Source organism: Phoca vitulina, unplaced genomic scaffold (assembly GCF_004348235.1).
Source record: "Phoca vitulina isolate PV1807 unplaced genomic scaffold, GSC_HSeal_1.0 scaffold9, whole genome shotgun sequence".
Lineage (NCBI taxonomy): Eukaryota > Metazoa > Chordata > Mammalia > Carnivora > Phocidae > Phoca > Phoca vitulina.
This window is the reverse complement of record NW_022589712.1, coordinates 12,286,186-12,313,953: the sequence shown is the minus strand read 5'-3', so window position 1 is coordinate 12,313,953 and position 27,768 is coordinate 12,286,186. Positions and strand designations below refer to the sequence as shown.

Below are 27,768 nucleotides of genomic sequence, written 5' to 3'. Positions count from 1 at the left end.
TTTTTTTTTTGATGGCTGCATAATATTCCATTGTATATATGTACCACCTCTTCTTTATCCATTCATCTGTTGATGGACATCTTGGCTCTTTCCATGGTTTGGCTATTGTGGATATTGCTGCTATAAACATTGGGGTGCATGTACCCCTTCGGGTCACTAAATTTGTATCTTTGGGGTAAATACCCAGTGGTGCAATTGCTGGGTCATATAGCGTCCTATTGTAAATCGAGGGATATTTAGTTTCATTTTCCCCTCTTCATTTAAACTAGTAAAATTTATAGTGTTATTTCCTTTTATTGTGAGATAAAAGAATACACCAGTATTAGGTTATCTTATGTGGCATTTGGAGAATTAACTGGGTCCTTTCTCATAAATGGCAAAGTTCTGCAGGTAAACTCATTTTCTTGTTACCACAAGTTGTAAGTGTAGAAGCTCCCTTATTTAATGAACATGGGTTTTCTTCCTACATTCAGATCTCTTAAATAATGCAGTGTTGTTGAGAAGGAGGGCTCTGGGGTCAGTGCCTGGGTTCAGGTCCCTGCTTGGCCACAGTCCAGCGGTGGGACCTGCACAGTGGGTATAACCTCTCCAGTTTCTCATCTGTGAAATGGGGTTAATAACCACACCTACCTTCTGGGGCTGCTGTGGGGACTGAATGAGCCATTGAAGAACTTAGAAGAGTTTCTCACAGAGTAAGCAACGATAAATGCTTGGTATTGTTATTATTGTGATATCATGTTTACAAAAACCTCTCCTTTTACCCTGAGTTATGCTAATACAACGAGGCATACTTTGGATACCAGAATTCCCTTTTGTATTACATGGTTGGCTGTTTCATCTCCCTCCCTCCCTCCCTCCCCCTTCTCCCTGCTTTCCTAGATCCTCAGGACTGTGTCAGGGATTCATTTTGCTTCTCTCTCGTAGGTTGCACCCTGCTGTTCTATGAGACCTATGGGAAGAATTCCATGGATCAGAGCAGTGCCCCTCGGTGTGCACTGTTTGCACAAGACAGCATAGTGCAGTCTGTCCCAGAACATCCCAAGAAGGAAAACGTGTTCTGCCTCAGCAACTCCTTTGGAGATGTCTACCTTTTCCAGGTACTGCCGAGCTTTCTAGACAGAGGGTCAAGGCAGTACGAGGGACTCCAATCCCAAGGACGGAGTGTACTAGGAGGACGAGAAGGAACAGAATGAAGAGGCACAGCTTAGCAATGAAATAGGGTAAAAGCTTAGGTAGGCTTTGGTTGAGGCTTAAGCAAGAGAATTGGCCTCTGCTCACTGTCAGGTGCCATGGGGCCTGTGTTCATCCAGTCATTCATACAGCAAGCATTTCTTGGGACGCCCTTCAAGTGCCAAGCTGTGGCCCATGAGATGGTCTTGAGGATATGAAGAGAGAAAAATCGTGATCCTCGTTCTGGTGTAGCTCATGATCTAGTGGTGCAAGGTCTGAAATTCCCGGAGTGGAGGCTTTCAAGTGAAGCCTACAGAATATGACTAGGAGAGCTTTAGATTTTTCCCAAGAATCCCAATGGGAGTGAAAAAAGAAGCTTTTCAGGAAAGCCTTATAGACAAATGCTGTAAGGTCTCGTTTTCCAGTGGAAGTGGACTGAGGATGTTAAATTTCAAGTTATCTGCTGTTATGATTTTCAGCAGTTTTCTAGCAAATGCAAAGTTGAAGAGCATGGTGGGATGCCAGGGTGTTGGTGTCAGCCTTGGGTGTGACATCCTGGTGTTGTCGTTGGGCGTGTACGCCATCTTGGAGGACTTAACTGCTCTGAGCGTTGGATCCTTCGGCCAGTAGGATAACAATAGCTTATAGGATTGCTTGAGGGATTAATAATGTGCATGTGTTAAGTGTTAAAGAAGTTCTAACTATTTCTATAGTTAAGTGCTATTTCTGTGTGTTAAGTGCTAAAGGAATTCTAACTATTTCTAACTATAACTATTGGTGCTGTTATTGATTAACTCAAAAGAGGTGGAAGTAAGGGAAGTGAAGTATGTTTCTGAAGTGCTTCCCAGTCTCAGTCCAGTGCTGCATAAAGACCCAGTTTGGGCTGCAGATTATATCTGACCAAAAAGGTTCATGGAAGCCCTCATAGGTCCTTGGTTCAGGTGTCTCGATGACATTGGTCCTGGATACTCCTGGTCTCAGGAGCCCTGCAGAACAACTTGGTGTTCTCTCTGCAGACTTTGGGGATCTAGAATTCTCTGCATAGGATTTCCTGTTGCTAGTACCAGGTAAACTGGCTGGGCCTCTAGCCTTATTGTTGTCCCCAACTTGACTTACAAGATTCAGGGCCTGAGATTTGATTTTCCTTCTCTTCACAGAAAGGTTGATTAGACTTTCTATGATGCTTTAAAGCCAAGTAATGAATTGCTGTTAATCTGAATTGTAGGGAAGGTAAGAACATTAGATTAAATCCACATGGACTAGGGCACCTGGGTGGCTCAGTCGGTTAAGCGGCTGCCTTCAGCTCAGGTCATGAGTCTTGGGATTGGAGTCCTGCATCCGGCTCTCTGCTCAGCAGGGAACCTGCTTCTCCCTCTCCCTCTGCCACTCCCCCTCCTTGTGCTCTCTCACTCCCTCAAATAAAATCTTTTTTAAAAAAAATTAAAAATCTGCATGGACTTCTCAGGGGCAAGTGTGGAATGAGTATTTTGTGATTCAGGCAAAATATCCTTAATTCTAAGAAATTTTCCCAGTAGGTCCTATTGTATGATCCCAGAGATCATTGAAGGATCAACGCATAGCTTGAATGTGTATGGTTTTTCTGGACATCAGGGGAGTGGAATCATAATAATTTGCTAAGAATCATAATTGCCCATTGTACTTTATTCAAACTTGCTTTATTTTTAAGATCTTTTCTTATGTGAAAATTGCATATAGTCCTTGCGTCTGAAGTTAACTGAAGAGCAGAGAAAGAAGAACCCTTATGTATATTCCCAGTGCTTAAAGACAACTATTTTAATGCTGTGTACATCCCCCCAAATGCTTTTATTGATTTCATAATTTAGTTCATACTGTCGATGAAATTTCATATCCAGGTTTCAGAGTTTAACTTTTTAAGCCCTAATATTTTTCTCACCCTATTAAAATTATGAAGATAAGCACCTTTTAGAGCACAGCATCGTGTGAAGACACTGAGCTAAGTGACCATACCCTGGTGTTTGGATTACTCCTCTGCTCTTGGCTCATGGCTTGTTTGTAGTTTGTTGTCCTGTCCTATTTGGAGCTATATGATTATTTCTGCTGTGCCCTGGGCATTGTCTCAGACCCTCCGGAGTCAAGGAAGCCAGCGAACCTGAGCTGAGTGGTTGTGTGTTTTTCTGAAATTAAACCGTTTTTATGAGGTGAAGGTACTTCTTGAGTTTTACACATCAAAGCCCAGCCTCCCACTCTGTGCATTACTTTGTGGTAAAACAATTCCAAAAAGGTTTTTTTCCCCCCCACCATGTTTAGGCCACTAGCCAGACAGATCTGGAAAATTGGGTCACTGCCATACATTCAGCTTGCGCATCCCTTTTTGCAAAGAAGCATGGGAAAGAGGACACGGTTCGGCTCCTGAAGAACCAGACCAAGAACCTCGTTCAGAAGATAGATATGGACAGCAAGATGAAAAAGATGGCAGAGTTACAGCTGTCCATCGTGAGCGACCCGAAGAATAGGAAGGCCATAGAAAACCAGGTACTACTTATTTGTGTGTTGTCTTTCATCGCTCATGTCACTCGCAGCAAAAATCTGAGTTTGAATGCAAATGGCCGCGATGTTTCTTATACCCCTCTGGGGGAGACCGTTTCTGTGGCTTCTTGTTTCAGGAGCTTAATGGCAGCACTTTTGTGACATCGATGATGTGATAGGCTTTATTTACAACCTTTGGTTGTTTTATATATCCAAAGGTATATTTTGTGACCAAGTCGTTTTTCGTGATACTGATTAGTTCCTTCTTGCCTGGCTGATTCTCTCATATATTGTCCCTTTCAGACCAAAATTTTTATTATAAAACCACTAGAAGATTAGACAGGATTCTAATACAGAGGGTGGCTTTGGGAAGTACGGTTTGGTGTGAAACAACTATTCCCATCTGTGGATTCCAAAAAAAACGGTATATGTTTTTTTCTGTTTATAACAGATAAGGTGCTAAGAAGAATGCTTTCTCTGGTCTAGTTCCACATTCATATCAGAATTAAATACCTCGTTTCTGTGCTTTTGCATTTTGGAGGAGGAGATGCAGCTTTTAAATATCTGTTTTCCTTTGCTCATGCACCCTAAGCCCTTAGGCATGTGGCTGTGAAAGTTTTAGCATCTCTCTTCCTAAATGCAGGATGAATGTCATCTCTTTAGAAGATTAATCAGGCAGTGGCTTGAAGGACAGGTGGACACAGGGAGAGCCGTTAGTTGGTGGGATGGCACTGGTCTGCATGTGGGGTTACCAGGGCCTGGTGCAGAGGGATACTACCCAAGTTTCACAATTTATACGGAAAACGTATTTCAGAGTATATAATTTCTGTCATTCTGTAGAATCTCCGAGTATCCTACACTCCTGAATTGAACTGTTCTCAAACAGAATGTGCCCTTTATCTAAAGAGTACCTGCTAGCAAACTACGAACTACCAATTAACAAGGATCTGAGAAGGGAGTTGTCAGGCAGAAGGTGGGGAGGTGGCAGGTCTTGGGGAGTTTGGCAGGAACACCACTGTGGAGGAAGTGCAGCCCCCAGGAGCTCACCCTGCGTCCTCTCTGCCATCCCCCTACTCCTGACTGAGCAGCCTCCCCTGCTCATGTTGGGGAAGAGCTAGGTGCCGAGGCCGGTCCCCATCACCCGGCTTTCGGTCTGTGTGGCGTGGAGAGATGTGATGCTATGTCAAGTTTACCTGGCAAACCAGAAAGCTTGCGGAGGAGAAATGGTTATCCCAGTTTTCCGTGTACCGCGGCTCATGTGTGGTCCTGAATTTCTAGGATCCAGGAGCCGTGATAGTCTGTCTGTCCTCAGAGGGTGAAACTTGCGGATTCACGTGTCTCAGAGTGTTCATGGTGCTCCAATAAAACAATCTCGGGCTGATCATATGGGAGGAAATGTAGTTTTAACTTCTATTGGCTCTCTAATATTTACCTTTGAAGCCATACTTTCGTCCTCTGAGGGGATGTCCACCTTGGAGTCTTTAGGTCCTTATTAGTTCCAGGCAGAGGAAAGGGAAATCAGGCAACATTCAGAGGCTCCTGGCCTGCCCTCCCACCTCCACCCCTTTTGCTTTCCTTTTCCTTTTTATGGCAACAGGAAGTTCAAGCAGACTTTAAAAAAATACGCATTTTCATTAAATGTAATTTTATTCCATTAAATGCAGTTTCATTAAGTGTATTTTATAGTTGACAAATGATTAATTAATGATGTCTGTGGGAGGGGAGTTCCTTTCACATAAACTGAACACATATCCAAGAGTCTCTGATGGTTGGGTGGCCTGAAGAGAAGCTCTTTGAATTCTTACTTGCAGCACATTATGCATTCTCTGTCAGAATCTTTACTTTACTTATTTTAGGCATACTGTCCTGACACTACTTAAGTTTTCATTTCAGTTCTCCCTGCCTGACCCCTCCCTCCTGCCCTGGTTCCCCCTTGTCCCTATGCACCCAGCTCCCTTCTCATGTTGCGCTTGTACATTTCTGATAAGGAACAGTCGGGATTGATCTTTAGAAATTCCACCTGAAAATATTCTCCTCACCATATTGGCAGTTTTTTTTTTTTTTAATGATTTTATTTATTTGAGAGACACAGAGAGAGAACGAGCAGTGGGGAGGGGCAGAAGGAGAGAGAGAGAGAGAGAGAGAGAGAAGCAGACTCCCTACCGAGCAGGGAGCCTGACACAGGGCTCGATCCCAGGACCCGGGGATCGTGACCTGAGCTGAAGGCAGACGACGCTTAACCGACTGAGCCACCCAGGCGCCCCCATATCGGCGGTTCTTAGGGTTGTCTTTGGGTCCTGTTTTCCCAGAGGTCTTTGTGGTGGGTGCCACGAATTATATTTGCTATGCTCAGTATCCTACGCTGATCTGCCCGCTGGTTGTGAAGAGGGCTGTTAGCTCCCGACTTGCAGGCGCAGAGAGTAGGAAACGTAAAGGGGATAAAAAAGCACACGCTTAGATTTATTTTTATGAGATGATCTTTGACTAGAGAATGTTGGGCAAAGCTACAAAGGCAAAGGTATTTTCAAGTCAAGACCAGTAAGAACACAATCTCTCGAATATCCCGTAACTGTACAGTTTTCTCTAAACTACCTTTTAAAAACTTCGTCAAAAGAGCAGTCGTGCTTTCTCCGCTTACCACTTAAAACTCGCAACGTCACTCTTTTATTTTACATAAAAGAATATTCATGTAGCGCTTTCCCCCCGGAGACCCCAAGAACCGCAGAGAGAGTCATTTATAGCCTAGTAAGAGCAGAACTTACAGAGTCCATTACATCATGCATGATAAAGTCCCTGGAACAGATTTTCTTTGAAGTGCTTGGGTGAAGAAGATCATTGTATGCACCCTTTCCAAATAAAAAGATAAAATGACACTCGGCTAGTAATGGCGGCTGAGCTTCATAGCGTGGCGTGGTACCGTGCTCTGCTTGAAAGAGACCGTCCCATGGGCTCGTCCCAGGGCCTTTTGGAGATTCTGGGGGGCGGGCAGGATGACGCAGTTTTCGTTTGAGCAAATCCAATGTGGAGCAGACCCTGCGGCCAGCCACGTGTTGGATTCCTTTTGAAGTTCTGAGGGAGGAAGGGCTGTAAATTAAGTCCAGTTAGTACTTTATTTTCCTTCCCGTTTGTTATTTTAAACAAGTAAACAGGGACAAAACCTCACCGCTCTTCGGTGGTCTTGGCCCCCCCCCCCCCCCCCCCGCCCCGAGATGGCTTCCCCGCATCCTGATGCGTTCTGTGTGTTCTTCACCCTCCCACCCCCCGGTGGTTCGTGAGGCCCGGGTCGGGGGAGGCAGTCGGAATGGGGCAGAGGATGTAGTGGGAGCAGCAGGCTGGGGCCGTGGGCTCGGGGCTGCTCAGGGCTTCGTGAAACGTGGGCTTCATTTTAAATATTTAAAGTTTCAAACTGGTAAAGAGGATGGATTGAATCTAGGCAATTGGACACTGTGGTGGGGGGCAGGGGAACAAAGTGAACGAAGCCTTGAGGAAAATACGGTATGGAGTGTGAGTGTGGGAAGCCATTTGGGGAATAAAACGTTGGAGAGAGGGCGGTGTTGGTGAAAGGGGTCTGAGGCGATGAGTCCGGGCATTCCGTTTAGCTCAGTGAACATTTAGTAAGTGCCCGTCTGGGCCAGGCAAGTGTGCGCACACTGGGGTTTCAAAGAAGATGCTGTTTTGCCCTCGGGGCTCTCAGTCTAGCAGGGTGCCAGTCAGTGAAGCATATCATTGCAACATAATTTAGTGAATCCAGAGCAAATGATATTCCAGAGTGTTGTGGAAGACAAAACGGGAAGTTTGGCCTCCTGTGTAGTCGTGGAAGACTTCCTGCAGGAGGGCTGCCTGGATTGCTTCTTGCAGAGCGAGGAGTGAATCAGGAGAAGAATGGAGAAGGGAATGCCAGGCCAAAGGTCCGCGTGAGCGAAGGCAGCGTGAAACACTGCGGTGCCGCCTGGCAGCTTGATTTTTTAGGCACACGGTGTGTGGGTGAGAGAGGGAGGACACATCGGGCTGTCTTCTCCCTTCCCTGGACCGCTGCAAAAGCTGTCCATTTTTCCCTTCCTCAGATGCGTCTTCCATACGAAGTCGGAGTGTATGCACCTATAAAGCAGATCTGATCCTGTGATTGCCCTGTTTAAAAATCCTTTAAGTGGCTTCTACTGCTTGTAAGATAAAAGCCCCTGACCCTCTCCTACCTTCTCTAGCAGTGCCAAATTTCCCTCAGGTTCCACCCCTTTCTTTGGGTTTTTTCTTCAGGCTGAGAAGTCCCATTTAGGCCACACATCATGTACAGACATGCCAGGTACCCCCTGGCCTTCACTGGGCTCATCCCTCCTCATCCGTGATGAACGGTTTAGGGGTTACTTCCTCCAGGGAGCTGACCTTGACGTCTCTCCTGGCTACTCCCGCAGGGACCTCTTTATACCCCCTAATTCTTGGGGTCTCTATCACTGCCCTCAGCTCATTGTTTTCTAATTATCCCCTTGTGTCTAAGGCTGCTCCTGGTCTGAAATATGAGCTCCTAAAGGATCTGTAACTTTTCCATTTCTGTATCCCCGGTGCTTTGCCCGAAGTAGTGTGGGAGTGGACCTATGTCTCCCGTCCTCTTTGCTGTGGCACACTGGGCTCTCCTCTGTGTGGGCCCCACCCCAGCTCAACGCCAGCTCTGGGCTTCTTTCCCTCAGGCCTTCCCTTTTTCATTCCCAGCTAACATATCCTCTCTCTGGCCTCACTCCCCATCCTCATGGCCCCTGAGCTTATTTATCAGGGCTCCTGTCTCAGGCTGCAGTCATGTGTGATTTCAGAGTAGCCGCGTGAGGTACCGTTGTGTGTATCACTCATTTGATGGGTGAGTGACTAGACCCTGAGAGAGCTTAAATAAGTTTCCTGATGTCACACAGCCAGCAAGTGGTAGAGCTAGGGTTTGACCATAAATGTGCATTCCTGACCACTGGGCTCTACTGCCTCTCAGTAATGAATCAGATTGTGGTTTGCTTGCTGATGAATCATGTGATGAATGGTTTTGTATAAAATTGAAATTAGTTTTAGTTTTTATTTATCCTGTGTATATATATATTTTTAAGTCATCTCTACACCCAACATGGGGCTCAAACTCACAACCCCGAGATCAAGAGTCATATGCCCTACTGACCGAGCCAGCCAGGTGCCCCAAAATTAGTTTTTTTTTTTTTTTTTTTTTTAAGATTTATTTATTTGAGAGAGAGAGCTCACAGTGGGGAGGGGCAGAGGGAGAGGGGGAGAGAATCTCAGGCAGACGCCACAATGAGCATGGAGTCCGACGTGGGGCTCAATCTCACGACCCTGAGATCACAACTTGAGCCAAAACCAAGAGTCAAAGGCTTAACCGACTGCGCCACCCAGTTGCCCCCCGAAATTAGTTTTTGAATGATTCCCATAACTTGGATTTTTAGGCTCGATTTGATGGGAAGTGTATTTATTATAAAATGGAGTGAATTTTATGGCATGTGAAGTCTATCTCAGAGGGAAAAACAAAACACATTCTCTAAACTTTAGCCGGTTGTTCTAACCACTAGCTAACTTCAGTGTAATCCATGTCACTAGATGATTCTTCTGAGAAGGGTAGGTTGTAGTGCTTGGAAAATAACTGCATGAGAGGTGTTCATCCTGCTTAACCAAAAAGGAAAAACAAATGAACTTTTAGGACAGACCTCATAAGGAACAAATGACCAAATACTGTGATCAAATGACTAAATGATTGAAAATATTTTTCTAGGGGTGTTGGGTGTGGCAGGAATGTGCTTGTCATCATTTTTATGTATCACTTATTCATCCGTTATTTTTAGCACTAGGCTTCCTCCCCTCCCCCCCCCCCCCACTTTCTACAGCAGACCATAACCTGAGCTCGTTAAATGACTGTAGCATATTAGCAATAGAGGGGAGACTTCTGCACTGTTTTCATGATATTGCTTAAAAAATGGGAGGTTTCCTTCTTAATTTTGTTCTTAGTACTTTTTTCTTTTGCAGTGGAAGTTAATTCCTTAGAGTGAGTTTTCTTCATGTCATTTTTCTGTTTTGTGCAGGATGTTAGAAGGAATAAAAGCTCAGTCTACATAGAAGTTGAATGTTTGTTTTCGTGTCCTGATATTTATCTTAAAAAATAAAAGAAATGTCTAGGGACAATGATCAGTATTTAAGGAACTTAGAAAAAGAAAAAGAGGAAAAATAGTCTTGGTTTAAGGGAATTGATTTTGGGCATTTTTAGTGTTTGATAATGTTCAGAAAAAAATCTCCAGAAATTCCCTGATTAATGTGATGTCAGGTAACATTACTGTATTAGTGATGATGGTGATGGAAATTCCCGAAGTAGAATTGTAATAGCTACAAAATTGTCTTCTGTTTCTCCCTTTACATTTGTAAAAATGTATCTTTATCTCCTACTTTATTCATCTTTTGAGGGGTAATTATAAAATATGTTTATCTTTTTCATTAACATTGCTTAAAGTTTGAGGGCGTCTGGGTGGCTCTGTTGGTTAAGCGTCTGCCTTCGGCTCAGGTCGTGATCTCGGGGAGTGTGGCATTGGGCTCCTTGCTCAGTGGGGAGTCTGCTTCTTCCTCTCCCTCTGCCCTTCCCCCCTGCTTGTGCATGCTCTCTCTCTCTGTCAAAATCTTAAAAACATTGCTTAAAACTTGGGCTGAGCTCTGTACATCAAGGCTGGTAGAAGACTGAAATACGAAATGTTCAGTAGGAATAGGGCACCCAAGTAGATAGTTTTACATCCTTCCATGTTGAACACCTGGGGATTTGTGGGGAGAAGTAAAAGGTGACAGGTGAAAATTTACATGAGAGTTGCTGCGGTAGGTTTCAGAGAGTGCACAGACGTTGTTCAGGGGCTGCATTGTAAGTGCCTGATAGAAGCTTATTCCCACGTGTTGCTCAGCTCAGGATCTGCTCCGGGCCTTTGCTGGTCTGGAAGGGTGAGTCACTCCCCTCCGGGGGCTCCGTTTCCTCTGCTGAGAAACAAAGGTGTGGTAATGCTGTTGCCCACGCAGGCTCACTGCATATGTTCACAGACTTTCTCAGTGTCACGAGGTCTGTTTGAGCTTGTGGATCAGCCTTTTTGCTTCCCTCTTCCCTCCAAGTAACCCAAGCATCTGAATCCATGTCCTCACCGTACTTTCACCCAGTATTCTCCCAGTTCCTTCTCTACAGCTTCGGTGAGTCTGTCGAAAGAAAAATCAGATATTTCATTGTTTCTTATCCAACCACAAATCCTCATTTAACCTCCATTGGCGAATCCTCTCTAAGAGAACCACGGCCTTCAAAACAAGAGAGATACTGTCTTTGAATACGGAGCAGCTGTGTGGCTGATGATGACAGACTCTGCTGTAGAAATCTGTGGAGGTGAAGGCTGGATCAGTCAGGGTTCTCCAGAGAAATGGAACCAGTAGGATGTATGAAAGAATATGGATAAAGAGATTTATTATAACGAACACAGTCACATGATTGTGGAGACACACAAGTCCCAAGATCTGCAGCATCAGCAAGACTCAAAAATAGTACTGTTCCCGTTCTAAGACTGGCAGACTCGAGACCCAGGGTGGGCTGATAGTTCAGTTCAAGTCCAAAGTCAGAAAAAAAAGCCAGTATCCCAACTGGAAGGCCACCAGGTGGGAGGAATTCTCTCTTCCTTGGGGAAGGGTCTGCCTTTCTGGTCTGTATTTAGGCCTTCAACTGATTGGTGAGGCCCATCACATTGGGGAGGGCCACCAGTTTTACTCAGCCTACCCATCTAAATGTTACTCTCTCAAATTCCTCATATCAGTGAGATCCTATGATAACTGTATTTCTCTGATTGACTTATTTCGCTTAGCATAATACCCTCTAGTTCCATCCACATCGAAACAAGACAGAGGATCATAGGGGAAGGGAGGGAAAAATGAAACAAGACGAAACCAGAGAGGGAGACAAAGCATAAAAGACTCTTAATCTCAGGAAACAAACTGAAGGTTGCTGGAGTGGAGGGGGGTGGGAGGGATGGGGTGGCTGGGTGATGGTCATTGGGGAGGGTATGTCCTATGGTGAGTGCTGTGAATTGTGTAAGACTGTTGAATCACAGACTTGTACCTCTGAAACAAATAATACATTATATGTTAATTTAGAAAAAAAAAAGATGAACTTTAGGAAGTAATTATTCTATGAAAGCTTATCTTTTCCAGGGTGAAACTGATAGATACTATTAGTGCTTGAGACAAAAAAAACAAAACAAAACAAAACAACAGCAATAAATAAATGTTACTGTCATCCAAAAACACCCTCATAGAAACACCCAGAATAATGTTTGACCACAACTCTGGACACCTGGTGGCCCAGTCACGTTGACACATATAGTACAAGCCGTAACAAAGGCTGAGTCAGGATGAACGTGGGAAGCATTGTTGAAATGGAGAAGTCATAAAGTCCCTTCTCATTTGTATTTTTAATTTAAAATTAAATTTCGACCTCTACCATGTACAGTATTGATTGAAATGCTAGTTCTCTTGAAACATAATTGCATATGTTAACGAACTTCTTCATCTCTGTAAGGTTTGCTTTAGGCTCTCTGGGTCCCCCAAGCTCTTCTTCCTTCCAAATGACGTTAGCATTTGAATCCGTTTTCTTCTCATGAATTTACCTGCATTTTGTCCCAAGTTTTGGGTGGAGATGTCAAGGCATGCTGAAGATGATCACAGCGTTTCTGGCAAGATTTTAAGACTGTGCCTGTGTAAAGCTGGGCTGGAATGGTCTTTACTCTTTCCAGTGATGTTTTGATGTGTAGTCACATTAAATACATTAAGTGACGCCTTTAAAAATACTTTGTAAACCGCAGAATTCAGTGAAAATATGAGTGTCATCTTCCCTGATCTCTCATGATTGGCGTAGACCCAGATTTTGTTTTACTTTATATTTTTGTCTTTTTACCCCACCATGGATGGCGTGGGCTTCTTCCTCTTGTGGTATCCAACGCCTGATTGGTTTTCTGTCCTCTGATGCTTCCATCCGCAGCACAGCCCCTAGGAATTATCTTGTACAGCGGTTTCATGTGGAGGTATAAAGGAGGGATACGCTTTAATACACTACCCAATCTGGAAACATCTACATATTATTAGAAGACAAAGAATGCATCTGTAATGGTGGATTTTCAGGAATCACCTAGAGAAGATATTTGAGAGGCAGAACTGGGAGTATAGTTTTCACTGTGGCTTACAGCTTCTGGTAGGTGTCAGTTTATGGTTGCATACTGGCCATTTGTTACTTCTGGAATCCAGAATTGGCAAGATCAAGAAGAGATTTGTAGTTTCAATTTGGACTGGTTTGTTGGTCTAGTGTAGTGGTCCTCAGGAAGGCTATGAACCAGAATTGCTGGAGTTGCTTTTGAAATGTAAACTTCCCTAGCCTTCACACTTCATGAGTAGGTTCCTCACGTATCTGGCCTGGACAAGTTTATTGATAAAAGCCAACAGGTCGTTCTAGTATTCCTAAAAGGCTGACACCAGGTGGCCATCACGTCGCTAATACGGATGTACAGAAGCTTACACAAGGTTAAATTTGCTGCGGAGATTGAGAATTTTCGGTATACTCTGGGACTTTGTTGTTTTGCTGACAGACCATGATGAATCAACAGATCATTTTAGATCCGGTAGCCATTGTATTTCTTCCATGTAGAGAAGGTGCACAGTGACCTTCCTACGAAATCGATCCAGAGAACCTGGGTGTGGGGGGGGAGGTGAGGAATAGTCAGAGTTTGTATTGCTTTTCTCTCGGGAGAGACTGAAGGGACCAGAGTGTTCAGTGTTGGAGATCCTTCAAAATATCATTTATCCAGAATTAAGGATTGGCCTGGAAAGTTTGCTGTGAAGAGTTAGAATCTGCTTGGAGGCTGAACCAGGGCCAAACCAGCGATGCGGCCAGTGCAGGTGAAGTGACATGTGCATCCTCATGACAAGCCCCCGCTGCAGACCTTCTCCTGAATGTGGAGATTGTTCTGACTACCGTTGGAAGGCCAGCTTTCCGCTCTGCCGCTGAATCCCTGTGTTGGCAAGTTTCTAGAGCCTTCTTCACCTTTTGGTTTATCTTTAAATAAAGGTAATACTTAACGTAAATGTGTTTTGAACCTTGGAAGGAGGGAAAGTGGCCCTCAGAATTTGACTGTCTTTCTTTACCAGTTCACAGTTTCAGCTTTGAAGAAGCACATAGGTATTTCAGTGGTGTAAAAATGCGTTTTAGTTTCATTCAGATGTATAGATGGCGATTATTCCGTAATACACTTAAAATAGGAGTAAAAGCTCTATTTGCCTTTACCCCTGAAGCCCATTTGCTTCTTATTACTTTGAGTCGTTTACTCAGAATGCACGGCAACGTGACAGTGTGTCCATTATATGGCATCTGTTTGTGTGCAGTTCACTTAATCTGGTTTAAGATCGGAGGCTGGCGATGTGTAGGGAAATTAAAGTGAAGTAACTGACTTACAGTTGTGTATCCTGCCTTCAGTTGGCCCGGCTTAGCGTGCTGGAGTTCTCCAGAGGTCATGCAGTTTTGGCGTGGTTTTGGATTGGGACCACCGGCTTTGTTCTGTTCTGGGCCGTCCTGATGGAAGTCCAGTGCTGTCTGACCCACTGTGTTTGGGCAGGAGGGCTTGCGAGGGGCTGAGCAGGGAAGGCTCATTTCAACCACGCAGCACCAGCTGAAACAGATTGTTCCTTGAAGTCTGTGAAAGGGATCATATTTTCGGTTGGACCCGTGAAAACTTCTCATTGTCATTTCAGTTACCCCTCTTCTTTCTCAAACAGATCCAGCAATGGGAGCAGAACCTGGAGAAGTTTCACATGGATCTGTTTAGGATGCGTTGCTATCTGGCCAGCCTACAAGGCGGGGAGCTGCCAAATCCCAAGAGCCTCCTCGCTGCTGCCAGCCGCCCCTCCAAGCTGGCCCTCGGCAGGCTGGGCATCTTGTCGGTTTCTTCTTTCCATGCTCTGGTAAGTTCCTGGGAAGGGCTGTTTGTGGCATTCAGGGAGGATTGCGGACGCTCACCTTTTCCCAGCGGGTTGCCCTTCAGCTGTCCTGGGACTTAACCCAGTACTGCCCAGGGGCTCCCCCCGCCCCCCGGGTGGGGGGCCAGACTCTGCGGGGATGGAGGGTGGGAGGCAGCCTGCTCTAGAGAGTCCTGGCTTCTCTGCCGCCACTTCTAGGAACCCAGCTCCTCGTAGACGGTTATGAAATATTCACATCTGCATCTGCCGTTCTGTTTCACGTCCTACAGTCAGGAAGGTGGAAATCCCTGAGGAGCAGCAACAGGGGTGTGAAGAATGAAAAGGCTGGGCGAAGGGGGTTTTGTCTGTCCTGCACAGAGCCCCACTGGGTTTTCCACAGCGGCTCCGGGGTGGCTGGCTTCTGTGGCTAGTATGAGAGCTCCAGCCTGGGGGGGTCTGCGGATCGTTTTGCCGGCCCCACTGCCCGCCCTGGAGAGGTCTGAATGTTGTGACTAGGCTGGCGTTACCCAGATAAGAGATAGCCAAATGGTGGATGCACGTGTGGTATGTCAGACATGCGGTAGCTTTTGGCCAGCACATGATGGTTACATCAAGCAGTGCTTACTTCTGTTCAGGCAACCGTTAATTCTGTCACCCCAGATAATATGTCTTAAGATTTTTAAAACTGTGTTTTTAATTAGGTATGTTCTAGAGATGACTCTGCTCTCCGGAAAAGAACACTCTCACTGACCCAGCGAGGAAGAAACAAGAAGGGTATATTTTCTTCATTAAAAGGGCTGGACACACTGGCGAGAAAAGGGAAGGAGAAAAGACCTTCTGTAACTCAGGCGAGTTCCTCAGGACAGGAGGGACAGCAGACTTAGTGGGAGATCCTTGATAGTCAGCAGATCATAAATGCTCGTCATCCGTTAAGAATGAGATAAAAGTTGATTCAGAGGAATGCGGTCCTGGCATGGGCTTTTTCCAAATGGGAACACACAAGTCGCCCAGCCTCCTTTTGGCACTTCCGGAAAGGTATTCACACCTTGCTCACAGCTGCAGCTCCAGGCACATGTAATCAGATGAGAATCCACACTTTTCATTGCCTTTAGAATATTTTTCCCCGCTAAGATTTGATGTTAAAATAAACATGTAAAGTTAATAATAGAGTAACGGCAACCAAATTCTATTGATAGTGCTAGACACTTTTCTCGCTTAATATTTCTGACACAAAGGAGGCATTTTGTCATCAGATTTTTAGAGATGAGAAGCCTGAGGCGTGGAGAGGTACGTCACTTCCTCAGCCTTGTTCACCCCGTGCCCGTGGGGCAGGGCTGGCCTCGATCTTCCTGGATCCAGGGCTCTGTAGCACTGGGCTGTTGGCAGCTGCTGAGTGTCCTAGAGGAAAGACACCTGTTTTAATATTTTATTTTATTTTAATTAATTTTAAAAAGATTTTATTTGAAAGAGAGAGCACAAGCAGGGGGAGGGGCAGAGGGAGAGGGAGAAGCAGACTCCCCCCTGAGCAGGGAGCTGGATGCAGGGCTCGACCCCTGGATCATGACCTGAGCCGAAGGCAGAAGCTTAACCGACTGAGTCCCCCAGGCACCCCTGTTTTAATATTTTAAAAATAACGTGAGCACTCATCGCTGAAATGGGGCTCACGTATAGTGAATTGTCTTCAGAACATTTTGAATACTCCTATCTGAAGTAGTTCCTAATGACATTAATATAGTATATGATAATGAATTTTATGTTGCAGACTAATATGTTTTAGGATTATTATTTTTTCAAAGACTGTTGAAAAGATGAGTTCTTCATGTGTTAATCTGATCATTTAAATGGAAAGGAAAAATGTGATGAAGTCTGAAGAAATTCTTGGTTTTACTTTTAACATGTTATTCTGAATAGGCTTCCAGTGTCATCTGGAAGAGAGGGTGGTCACATCTCATGGAACTTGATTTTCTGATTTTATATGGATATTTATTTGATTGTGTATCCTAGTTTTGTGAATTGCGTGAATCACAGATAGAAGCCACTCCTTTGACCTGTTTATAGCCCTGGAACCATAAAGGAGGAGTGATGGACAAAAACACATGAACCCTCTTTTCCATGGTCTCTGTTTTGCATATTACTGTACAATTTTTATATACTCCTATACAATGGAAAAGAATATCACATTTTAAATTGTGGTTCTACTTGTACTTTAATTGTGAAGTAATCATGTGTTGGTTGTAAGTGGGAAAATACTTCTTCATTATAGATGGTAGCTACCTATATACCATTGGTTAATGCTAGGCTTATATTTTTGAATTGAACTTCTGTGAATGTATTTGAGGCAAATTTTGGTTTTAATCAAGACAGTCAATTCTATATAATTAAATGATAATGGTAAATAACTTGATAACTTGCTCCTTTTTCTTAAGTGTTGACATTCAGCTAACTGTGTCTGAGCCCAATACGGTCTTTATCCCGTCCGATGTGGTAAATGTTCTTAATGTAAGATTCTTGAGAAGCAAAAGCATTTGGTTGAACATTTTTGTTTTAAAAAGATAGGAAACTAATCGCAGAATTTGTATTTATGTAACTGAATGACGTAGATGTGGGTAGGTATCCGTAAATGTTTAAACGGCCAGTTCTTTAATGTTTGTTATTTCACTACAAAATCTGGAAGATAAGAATTAGAAAAAGGAAATTATTCCTCATCCCTCTACCCAGACGCAACCACTGTTAATATTTAGCTGTATTACTTCCCTATTTTTGTTCTGTGCACGTTTGGAAAAGAGTTACGAGCTTGATTTTGGTGGTTTCGTGAGCCCAACTTTGAGCTCTGTTTCACATCTTCAGAAATGTGTACTTCTTGGTTAAAAACAACATCAAGAAGATCCAGGGTTACTGGAATAATATATGACATTATAGAAAAGTAAAATTTGTAACCATATGGGAAGTAAAAAAAGCAACTTTTCCTTTAAAGTTAAAACTTTAAATGTAGTAGAGTAGTAATTAGTATAAATTGTGATGTGAAGATTCTATAAAATGTTACGGAACATAAAATTTTAAATACTGAAAAAGGGTAGCTGCCAAATGAACATTGCAGAGCCATTTCGTTAGCCTTTGATTCAAGTGGCAGTTAGGCATTTTCTGGAACTCAGCAATCCCAAACTCCCAATAACTCCAGTGAGGGGAACATTGTGTATGTAGCAGCCATCTTGTTTTACGTTGATGACGCAAGTGCTAAGTTAAGCGGGCAGTGCTAGTTCACGGTCTTTACATGAATCTCTTGAAAATTAATTTAGAATTCATGTGGTCCCTAGTGCATAAGTAAGAGTTATCCTCAGAATGCCAAGTAATTTTGAAGATCTCTAAATTCATGGTAACCCTATCTTAAAAGTGGCACGGCTAGATTAAGATCAAAATAGCAACTTCCATTTATACTTCCCTATTGCTCAGCAGTGCTTACCCTCGTTTGAGAGTTTGGTGAATCCAAAATTGCATTTTCCTCTCAGGGTGGATAGAGAGCTTCACAGACAGTACATCCATGCTGTGAATCAGCAGCCTTTGGATCACCAAGTGCCCTCAGTGGAGTTGAGCGCAGGGAGGGTCCTTGTCTAGACTCCAGAAGAGTTTCTGACTAAACAACTCAGAACCATTTCCGAGTGGAATTAATCATTTCTGAATGGAATTATGGAGTAGGGCAAACAGACAAACTTGCGCTTTTCCTTTGGGGTTTTTTCAAATCCACACCTTCCCCTTACAGCTGTGTTTCCTGTTACTGAGCGATTTCTCTGTCTTCTTCACTAAATCATTTTATCTTGGGTTTTCTGTCCAATAAACTTCTCAACTATTTGTAGAGGTTGAAACCTGATTTTAATAGGCTTGGACAAATGTAATATGCTTTTGCAGAAGTTGGCAGTATTAATAAATTAATTGGGATAATTTGGCCACTTGACAATTTAGCTGGAAAAAACTTGAGGAATGGTTGAGTATTACACTGTTGATGGGTCCAGAGGGGAGGTAAGGGAGGTACTTTCCGGTGATCCTAAAATAATACAACACAGACAGCTACCTGTTCTGCCTTCATGTGAGTCTGGCCTGGACTGTGGGCTGTTCAGTGTGCTATTTTATTGTTGACAGTGCTCCTAGTGGGCTGCCCAGCCTAAGGTGTCCTGAGATGGGGTAGAAAACCTCCACTCAAAGCCCCATTCCCCTTCACCTCCCCTTCTCAGAGATCAGGGGCTGCAAGAGTGTGGGTATGAGACGGAATGGTTTGTGCCAGGGGTCATGTGGCTACGTTGCTCCTCTCTGTTCTTGGTGATCTCGTTTTGCTAGATCTGACCAACCGTGGGGCCACAAGGATGCCAAGTCCAAACCTTCCTTTTTTTTTTTTTTTTTAAGATTTTGTTTATTTATTTATAGTGTGAGCTGGGGCAGGGGAGGGCAGAGGGAGAGAGAATCTCAAGCTGAGGGCAGAGCCCCGAGCCCCCATGTGGGGCTCAGTCTCACAACCCTGAGATGATGACCTGAGCTGAAATCAAGAGTCAGGTGCTTAACCAACTGAGCCACCCAGACGCCCCTCAAACTTCCTTTTTATAAATCATACCATCAAAATGTCAGACTTCTATAAATGAATATAAATCATTTCCATTCCCTGCCCCTTTGTTTCTATACACTGCAGAGCCTATTTCAAAATCCAGATCAAATTACCATCCTTTTTTTTTACTTGATTAAAAAAATTATATCACTATTATAGGTTTCCCCATGGATCAGAAGTAGATCATTCCTGTGAAACCTTTCATAAACCGAAATAGCATTAGGTGAAGAAGCAAATACCATTAATTTATATGGAAAATTTTTGAGCATTCCCAGAGCCAAAAAGTAACATTTTGGGCTTTTCTGATACTTTAGGGCACATATTGCTAAAGGATGCACAAAATAAATCGAGGTACAGCTCAGAAGCTCACAGACACAGTTCAAAGCTCTGGTGGGTTGATGCTCAGATGACAAGTGTGGCTCCCAGGGAAGGACCTTGGCCCTGTCCCTCTTGCTACTGGGGTGTGCGTGCACGCATGCTGTCTCTAGAAGGGCTTACTGCTGCAAAACAGGCACTGAATGTGTTTCTGCTTTTCACCTGATTTCATCAAAGTGAGTGAAAATCTTCTGTGGATTTCTTTCAGTTAGCTCTAACAGGTACAAACAGATCTTTCATGAAAGCGAAGTGACACAATGTGAACTATAGAAAAGTGGGGGACACCTCTGTTTCTTTGGTTTGCTACCTCTTACCCTCAGTGATGCGACCAAGTTGTGTGTCCCAGGCAGGCTTGTAATTGGGACCCTTGCTGTGTATAGTTTATATTTTATGATTATGTATATATTCTCAGTCCATAGCACACTGCTGAGGATAGAGTATCGCTTAATAGATCTGCCTATTGTCTATATCAGATGCAGTCCTTTAATAATAGTTGAGAAGAAATGTTTGATCTGTAATAAAAAACATAGTTTGAAGGTTATATCTCTTCCGTCGCTAAATAATAATTTAAAATTCCTACTTTGAAAGTTAAGAGATTCTGTCATGGAAGCATTTTTTATTAACTGAAGTTAACGTCAGGCTTTGAAAATAAATTTTGCTAAAAAAGCTTTTGATGGTCAGAATTAAGCTTAGTGCTTATTTAAATTGTGCTCAAATTACCAGATGATCTTCTTGTGATTTAATTGGTAAGTCCCATTGGTGCTATAATCAGTGAGAGGAAAATATTGCATCTGTTTTTTAAAGCATATACACTTAAACATTTATTCCTATTTTAACTAAGAATTGCCTCTGGTGTAGGGACACTGAATGAATTCTTTTGACATATAGGGCTACTTTGTGTATTTATCATTTCTGGACTGCAGAACTCAGATAACTAGGTTTAAACTGAGTTGCAGGTGGAATGAAGGGCGTTTGTTTTTTTGTATCTCTGGGACTTAAAATTCTGCCTGTAGCTGGTTGAATCATATCTCACTAGTTTTCCTCTGCTAATCATTGTTGGAGAATATTGATAATTTGCACAGAGCATCTTCTCATGTATAGCCAATGTATGATGTCCATTAGCCATAAAGAAAGGCAGCCAAGTTCCTGAGCGTCGGGAGGGAGGGGTCTTGGGCATTTTAAACTATTCCACTCTAATTGGTGCGTCATATAACAGTCCCAACAGTGAGTCATCCTAATTCAAAATCTGTTAAGATTGGAGTAAAGCCAGCCTTATTTGAGCATTTTTGAAAGGACATTTTGGCGAGCCCAAAATGAAAGCTTTTCATAGCATGCTTCTTGATGAGTAATAATGAGTCTCAAGCAGTGTTTGAAGGGAGGTGTTTGTTATGGAGATTTTGACAACAAATCCCCCGCTGAGACTCTGGAAGGCAGCTACCCCAGCAGCTTCATTGCAGAAATTGTGGAGCCCCTGGGCCTTGGCTCTTTCTCCTGGAAAATTGGCTTGGGGTGTCCCGACTTTCTGTGGCTGCGAGTCAATGAAGTATTGTCCCATGAGTCATTAGCTCCAAACTGGGAAAAAAAATGCGAATGTTGGTTTTTTAAATGGAAAATAGGAATGAAACCACTTGCTCCTGACCATAGCGAAGTAATCTGTTTAAATAGGATCAGTAGTGTGGGACCCTGCGTAACATGCATGCACATACAGATAGATAGATAGGTACATACATAGGTCTTTGTTTTCCCTTCATATCAGCTGATGTTCGGGCATCAGCCCAAGAAGGAGATAAACACTTTCTCCTCCATGACATTTTGCTGTTATTAAGAAAACCCAGAGCATGTAACTCCTTTTGTGTTTTCTCCTCATCTCACTTGCTAATAGACTTTCCTTTTATCAGCAACTGTTGTGGAGGGCCCATTGGTGACAGCCAGATTGTGATTTTGCTACTCACTTCCCTTCAGTGATCCAAGTAGTAATTACAAGCCATTTGATCCAGAAGCATCTGCTGTGAGAACATGCGGAGTTTCAATTCTCTCTCCTTGAGGCACACTGAGCATGAGTGACTTGACATGTGCTTTCATGACCATTAACGGAATAGTAATAATCATTGTGCTTCTGTAGAAGTCGCCCACGAGGAGGGCACGCCTGAGCCAGGCTGCGGTGCCAGTCGCAGCCGATCGCACGGTGACCCCAGCACCCGTAGCTCCTCAGGGCTTTGAGACAAAGGCTGGTTCTCCTGCAGTTCTTTACAGTGGCCATTGTTGAATTTCGGGGGTTAAGGCAGCTATGGTAGAATTCTGCAATCCAGACTGAACTTCAAAAACGTTCTTTTGACATTGTTATGGCCCTTTACAGGAAAATGCCTTCAAATGCCATTCCTCACACCCATCTCCTGACCTCCCCATGAAACTGGGCGTTTTAGGCCCCTTTAAAGGTGAGGAAACTGAAGCCCAGAGACGTTAGATAACCAGCCCTGGCAAGGCTGGGATTTGACCAGATGGCCTGTTATATTTTTGCTGTCTATTATTTGCATTTTCTCCAGGAACTGGGAACCTTGAGCAAACTAATTGGAAACTAGCTTTTTTTTTTTTTTAAATCTTTAAAAAGATTGTATTTATTTGACAGAGAGAGAGCATGCACATAAGCAGGGGGAGGGGCAGAGGGAGTGGGAAAGGCAGGCTCCCTGCTGAGCAGATCCCCCCCAACCTCCACCACCTCCCCCCGCCCCCCAATCGCAGGACCCTGAGATCATGACCTGAGCTGAAGGCAGACACTTAGCTGACTGAGCCACCCAGGTGCCCCTGGAAACTAGTTTTTAGCGGGTGGGGGAGGGGGCTTGGGGAGAGGTGGAGTGGGAGGTAGGTTGGGTGTTAACAGCCTTGGCCGAGTAGCTCGCCACCTGCTTCTGGGTGAGTGGTAAAAAGATGAAGGAAGCACCTCAGAAAAGGGTAGGCTGGGAAGAGAGCTTTCCAGATGGCTTAGTTTGTTTGCTTACTTTCAAGATTCTCTTTTCCTCTTATGAAAAAAAAAAAGGCTTTTATCTGGCTTATTGAGAATAAAGCCATGTGTGTATAGTCTCGGCATGGACAGCATTGACCTTTGAGGGAATCAGTCTAGCTTTTGCTCCAAGTGGGCAAAGCTTATAACCACCTAGGACATCTGTAAACATATAGTCTTTTCTTTTTCTTGTTCTAATTAATTAGTCAACTCCATATTCCTTTTTTTTAAAGATCTTATTTATTTGAGAGAGAGAGAGTGAGAGAGAGCATGAGAGGGGAGAGGGTCAGAGGGAGAAGCAGACTCCCTGCCGAGCAGGGAGCCCGATGTGGGACTCGATCCTGGGACTCCAGGATCACGACCTGAGCTGAAGGCAGTCGCTTAACCAACTGAGCCACCCAGGCATCCAGGCAACTCCATATTCCTGATGTTTCCTTGGAATAACCAGATTTTCCCCTTCTTTAATTGGGTACGTTTGAGATTGTGTGTTACGCACAGGAAAAACCTTACGTGTAAATTTTCATTGCAGGATCTCTTGAGAGGCTATGAATCTTCCACAGCCTTGGCTTTGCTAGGCGTCTTCTCTTCCATCGTTTCCTCAGTCTTAGGTCAATAGTGTAGGCTCAGGAAATGATTCCACAGAGTAGCTGTAGGCACAAAGCCTTGTTTAATTGAGTAGAATATGAATATTCTGTCCTTTGGCATTTATCTGCATCCTTTTCTCGTCTAGGACTTTTTCCCCTTCAATAATCTATTGATTTCTCTTCTTAAAATTTAGGGAAGATTAAGAAATTGACACTGTATGGATAGGGCAGCTTTTACCTTTCAAGCCTGTGTATAATTGGGGACTTTTGGTTGCATCCAGTTCAACGCCCCTGTGCTGGATATGTTCTGGGTGCAGAATGCACTGTGTCAAGGTCTGAAGAAGCCAGAGCCAGAAAGACAGGGCCTCTGCTGTCATTTGTCTTAACACCGGGGGTGGGCGGGTGGGGGCGTGAGAGCACCTAAAAATGACTGTCCAGTGAGCTGGGCTTTGCTAAGTGCTGCATCAGGGGATCTAAGACAGTAGACTCATTTAATTGAGTGGAATTGGGGTAGGAGGGAAGGGAGCAAGAGAGACTTCATTAGAGAGGGAGTGGGTAGCATTGGAAATAAGGTTGAAGGATGTATATGGTTTCAGCATTGGACATGTGAGGGGAGGTAAAGCAGGCAAGGGAAATTGAAACGAAAGGAGAGTGCTGCTGCATTGCGGGGAATGTCAGGTGAGCTGTTTTGTTCCACTGGAACCTGGTGTGTGCTGTAGAAGAACAGAAGAGATTCGAGAAAGTTAAGTTGTATCCATTTTGTGGGGAGGTAACTGGCAGGTTGATATTTCTATATTGCGCAGTGGTGGTGAGCATAGGCTGAACCGAGCATAGGCTGAAGCCAGGTTTTTAGGGTTCAGATCCCCGTAGTACCATCATCACAGCTCACTGTGTGCGCTTGGGCAAGTTTCTAGAATTTTCTGAGCCTCGTTTTTCTCACTTGTTACCTAGAGGGTCAGGGCAATGTGTAAAGGGTTGTCAGTGAACTGACAGCATGTGAAAAGCTTATTCCATCCGGGGCACATGACTGCCTGGCTGGCTCGCTCAGTAGAGCATGCAGCTCTTCATTGCAGGGTGGCGAGTTCAAGCCCCAGGTTGGGTGTGGAGCCTACTTGGAAAGAAAAAAAAAAAAAAGCTATTCCATCTGGCCCCATGTAAGACAGTCTCTCTATGCTGGAGAATAAAGGATGGGAACAGGAGGAAAGGGAAGGATAGTTGCGAGCTTGTATTTCTTCTGTCCCCCTTCCACCTGTCCGTCTTCAGTTTTTCCTGTTCTGCTCTGAAAGTACAAGATTCAGTTGCTTTGCGGGAGTAATCCACTGTGTGACTTCTTGGCCTGGCTTCCTGTGTGGTTTCTTACTCCACAGTGACCTCTGCTGGGGTTTTAGTTTGGTTCTGAGCAAGCCTGGTTTGAGAGGTGGGGGTCTGTACCTTTAAGGAAGTTACCTGCTTGTTACTAATGCACCTGGTTGAAATCACTCCCCAGAGGAAAAGTACCTGGAGGTTGAATCAGAGAAGGAATAGTGATCTGAATGAGATAGGATCCTTCAGGAGAAAGTGGGTCCGTGCTGGCTGCCTGCTCCTTGGCTCCAGGCATCTATTCCTCTTTTTTCTTTTGGTTTGGCACATGAGGTTGATATTCATTCTGGGCTATGATCATTTTCCAGGAAAATGTACAAAAAGTGACAGATCCATGACAGGTCCAGAAACATCCCTTTGAAGACGAATACCACATTTTTAAAAAGACAGCACAGAAAAATTGATTCTTTTCTTGCTTTTCCTGAGCCTGTTCTTTTGAAATCTTCAATATATCTATTCGTTTTTTTTTTTTTTTAAGATTTTATTTATTTGAGAGAGACAGTGAGAGAGAGCATGAGCAGGGGGGAGAGAGAGAAGCAGGCTCCCCGCTGAGCAGGGAACACAACCTGGGTCTCCATCCCAGGACCCTGGGATCATGACATGAGCCCAAGGCAGATGCTTAACTGACTGAGCCACCCAGGTGCCCCTCTATTCTAGTTTTTTAATCCAGCATAGGAGGATTTTTTTGCTTTGTGGGCTTTTTAATGCATGGAATTCAGAGTAAAATCCATTGATGATAACTTTATGATAAGTAGGCTATAATTATGTGATAGTATTGAAAGTAACATTTTCTAGTGTGTAAGGTATTTTCACATCTGTATTTTTTTGTTTGCAAAATCTGTATTAACTAATAAACCTAAGTAATTATATTACTAATATCCCCTTTTACAGAATAGGAGACAAGGCTCATCAAGGTGAATGTCCCGTCCTGCTGATTAAATGGTAGAATGTGTAACTTGAACAACAGGTTTTTTGATTTCAAATCCCTGGGTCTTTTCTTTACCACCAGTGAAGACCAATGCAAGAATCTAACCAGAGGACAACATTTTTTTTTTTTTTTTTAAAGAGATTTACTTATTTGAGAGAGAGAGAGAGATCATGAGCAGGGGAGAAGGGTAGAGGGAGAAGCAGACTCCCCACTGAGCAGCGAGCCCGACTCTGGTCCCGACCCCAGGCGGGATCATGGGATCATGACCTGAGCCGAAGGAGATGCTTAACCAACTGAGCCACCCAGGCACCCAGCACATTTCTGAGTTGTTTAATACATGTTAACTATTTTTGTTTATAAATCACGGAAGTTTATGTTAACATGAGATCATTGAATTACCATGCTAATGGGGTCCAGGGAATTAAACATCTTTGGGAAAAGCTTCCTTCTAAAGCTGGTATGTTTGGGGATGATTTCTAAGAGTGTCTAGATGTGAAATAGCTGACGGAAAGAAAAAATAATGTTCCCAGGATTAGGGACTGATTTTAAGAAGCAAGTAGAAATATGAGAGAAGAGAAACCTGCTCAGATGAAGTGCAGTTCGGGTTAGGATGCGGGCAGGCATCAGTGGCCATAAATGAGACCATTTTAAAATTCACGGGGATCAGGAATGCAGATTACACAGGGCGCTTGTCAACCAGCAATTCTAGAGCAGTGAGAGTGGATACCAAGCACCGTTGCATCCACTGTGTCATGTTCAGACTTGGGCTAAGTGGCAAATGGCATGTGGCTAGAACACTGGACGAGGAGTCCATTGCCTTCTGGTCAGCCTCCCTGGGCTTCAGTTTTGTGTGGGTTAAATGAACGAGGAGACACTGGGCTTGTCTGCCCTAGAGGGTTGTGAGAAGCCAGACACAAGGAATGTGGAAGGGCTTACCAGAAAATATGCCATGAATCAAGGGGACATTTTTTTCATAGTGTCCGTGCTTTGTGTATCAAATCTATCTGTATTTTCTTGTGGTATCTGAAAACAGGTGGATGAACTTCTGCATATATACGGTTCAGCAGCCGATGGTGTTCCCCGAGACAACACGTGGGAAGTCCAGACCTACGTTCATTTTCAGGATAATCAAGGGGTTACTGTAATGATCAAGCCAGAACATAGAGTAGAAGATATTTTGACTTTGGCCTGCAAGGTAATGGATTTTGCTGTGGAAATATGTCTCAGTAGAAAGAATCATTAATGTTGCCTCCCTATGCCTTTTAAACCTGTGTGGTATTTAGGACCTCACTTTCTATACTAGGGAAAAGATTAACATCTATTAACCAACATGTTTATTAATGGACATATTTATTACTTTAATTAGCATTCTCTTCTTCCATCTTTTAGAAGAGTGAGTTGTTAGGTTATGGCCCCTTGCCTTCATGAAGAACCTGAGGCGTTTTACTGAAATTCCTAATATGCCTTTATATCTAGAATAATCATGAAGACTTGTTACTTAAGTTCCTTAGGGACAGTGCTCCGTAAGAAAGTGGCGTAAACTTCGAAGTAGTTTGGTTTACTCCTAAGCAGTTTTATCGAGTTTCTCTAGATTAAACGAGTAAGTTGATACTATTCACGGTTGCTTCATGGAGATTGTTATGAGATGGTGTTTTACTCATTATTCAAACTGGGTTTTGTTTCTGAAAAGAATGTTTACACTAAGTCTTAAAGAGAGCCTGCTGGTAATAGACTGAACGTCAGAGCAGAGGTTTTTAATCCACCAGGTGGCGCAGTAGAGCTGAACTCTTCTTAAGTTTCAGAGAAAATGCCATCAAATAACCTGGCATGGTGAGAACAGGCATGTGGACTTCGGTAACTCTTTACCATGTACACTTAACAGATATGAATAATCATTAATTTTATCTTTTAATAGTCTTGCTTTGACTTAAGCCTTAGGACACCAGACATTTATATATGTAGCTTTACATTCTTACCAGTTTAATGTCCTCTACTCCGTTATGTAAGGTTTTTATTCAGACAACCCACAATATTGTTTTCTACCAACAACACGAGTTATGAAGTTCATAGGTCTGTAAGTGACATAGGACGCCAGAAGTTGGAGTGGGTCAGTTAGACCCAGTTAGAGCATAGGCCTGAAATAATTTGTGAGTGAGTGAATGAGTACGTGTATCAACATTTTCCTTTTGAAAAAACATTTTTCGGGGTAGGAAATTCCTAATTCTGAGGTCTGTACAATATGAGATTTTTCACATTTCACACAATTTCT

General features: G+C 43.6%; 1 protein-coding gene across 9 annotated transcripts in view; it reads left to right on the top strand.

Moving 5' to 3' along the window:
* Positions 1-27,768, top strand: part of TIAM2 (TIAM Rac1 associated GEF 2) — a 226,013-nt gene that overhangs the window by 129,940 nt on the left and 68,305 nt on the right. For all 9 annotated transcript variants that reach the window (XM_032407593.1, XM_032407595.1, XM_032407592.1 and 6 more), the window contains 5 exons: positions 925-1,097; positions 3,460-3,684; positions 14,485-14,670; positions 15,366-15,512; positions 26,533-26,694. In XM_032407593.1, the coding sequence (XP_032263484.1) occupies positions 925-1,097; positions 3,460-3,684; positions 14,485-14,670; positions 15,366-15,512; positions 26,533-26,694 (893 nt within the window). The remainder of the gene's footprint in view (positions 1-924; positions 1,098-3,459; positions 3,685-14,484; positions 14,671-15,365; positions 15,513-26,532; positions 26,695-27,768) is intronic.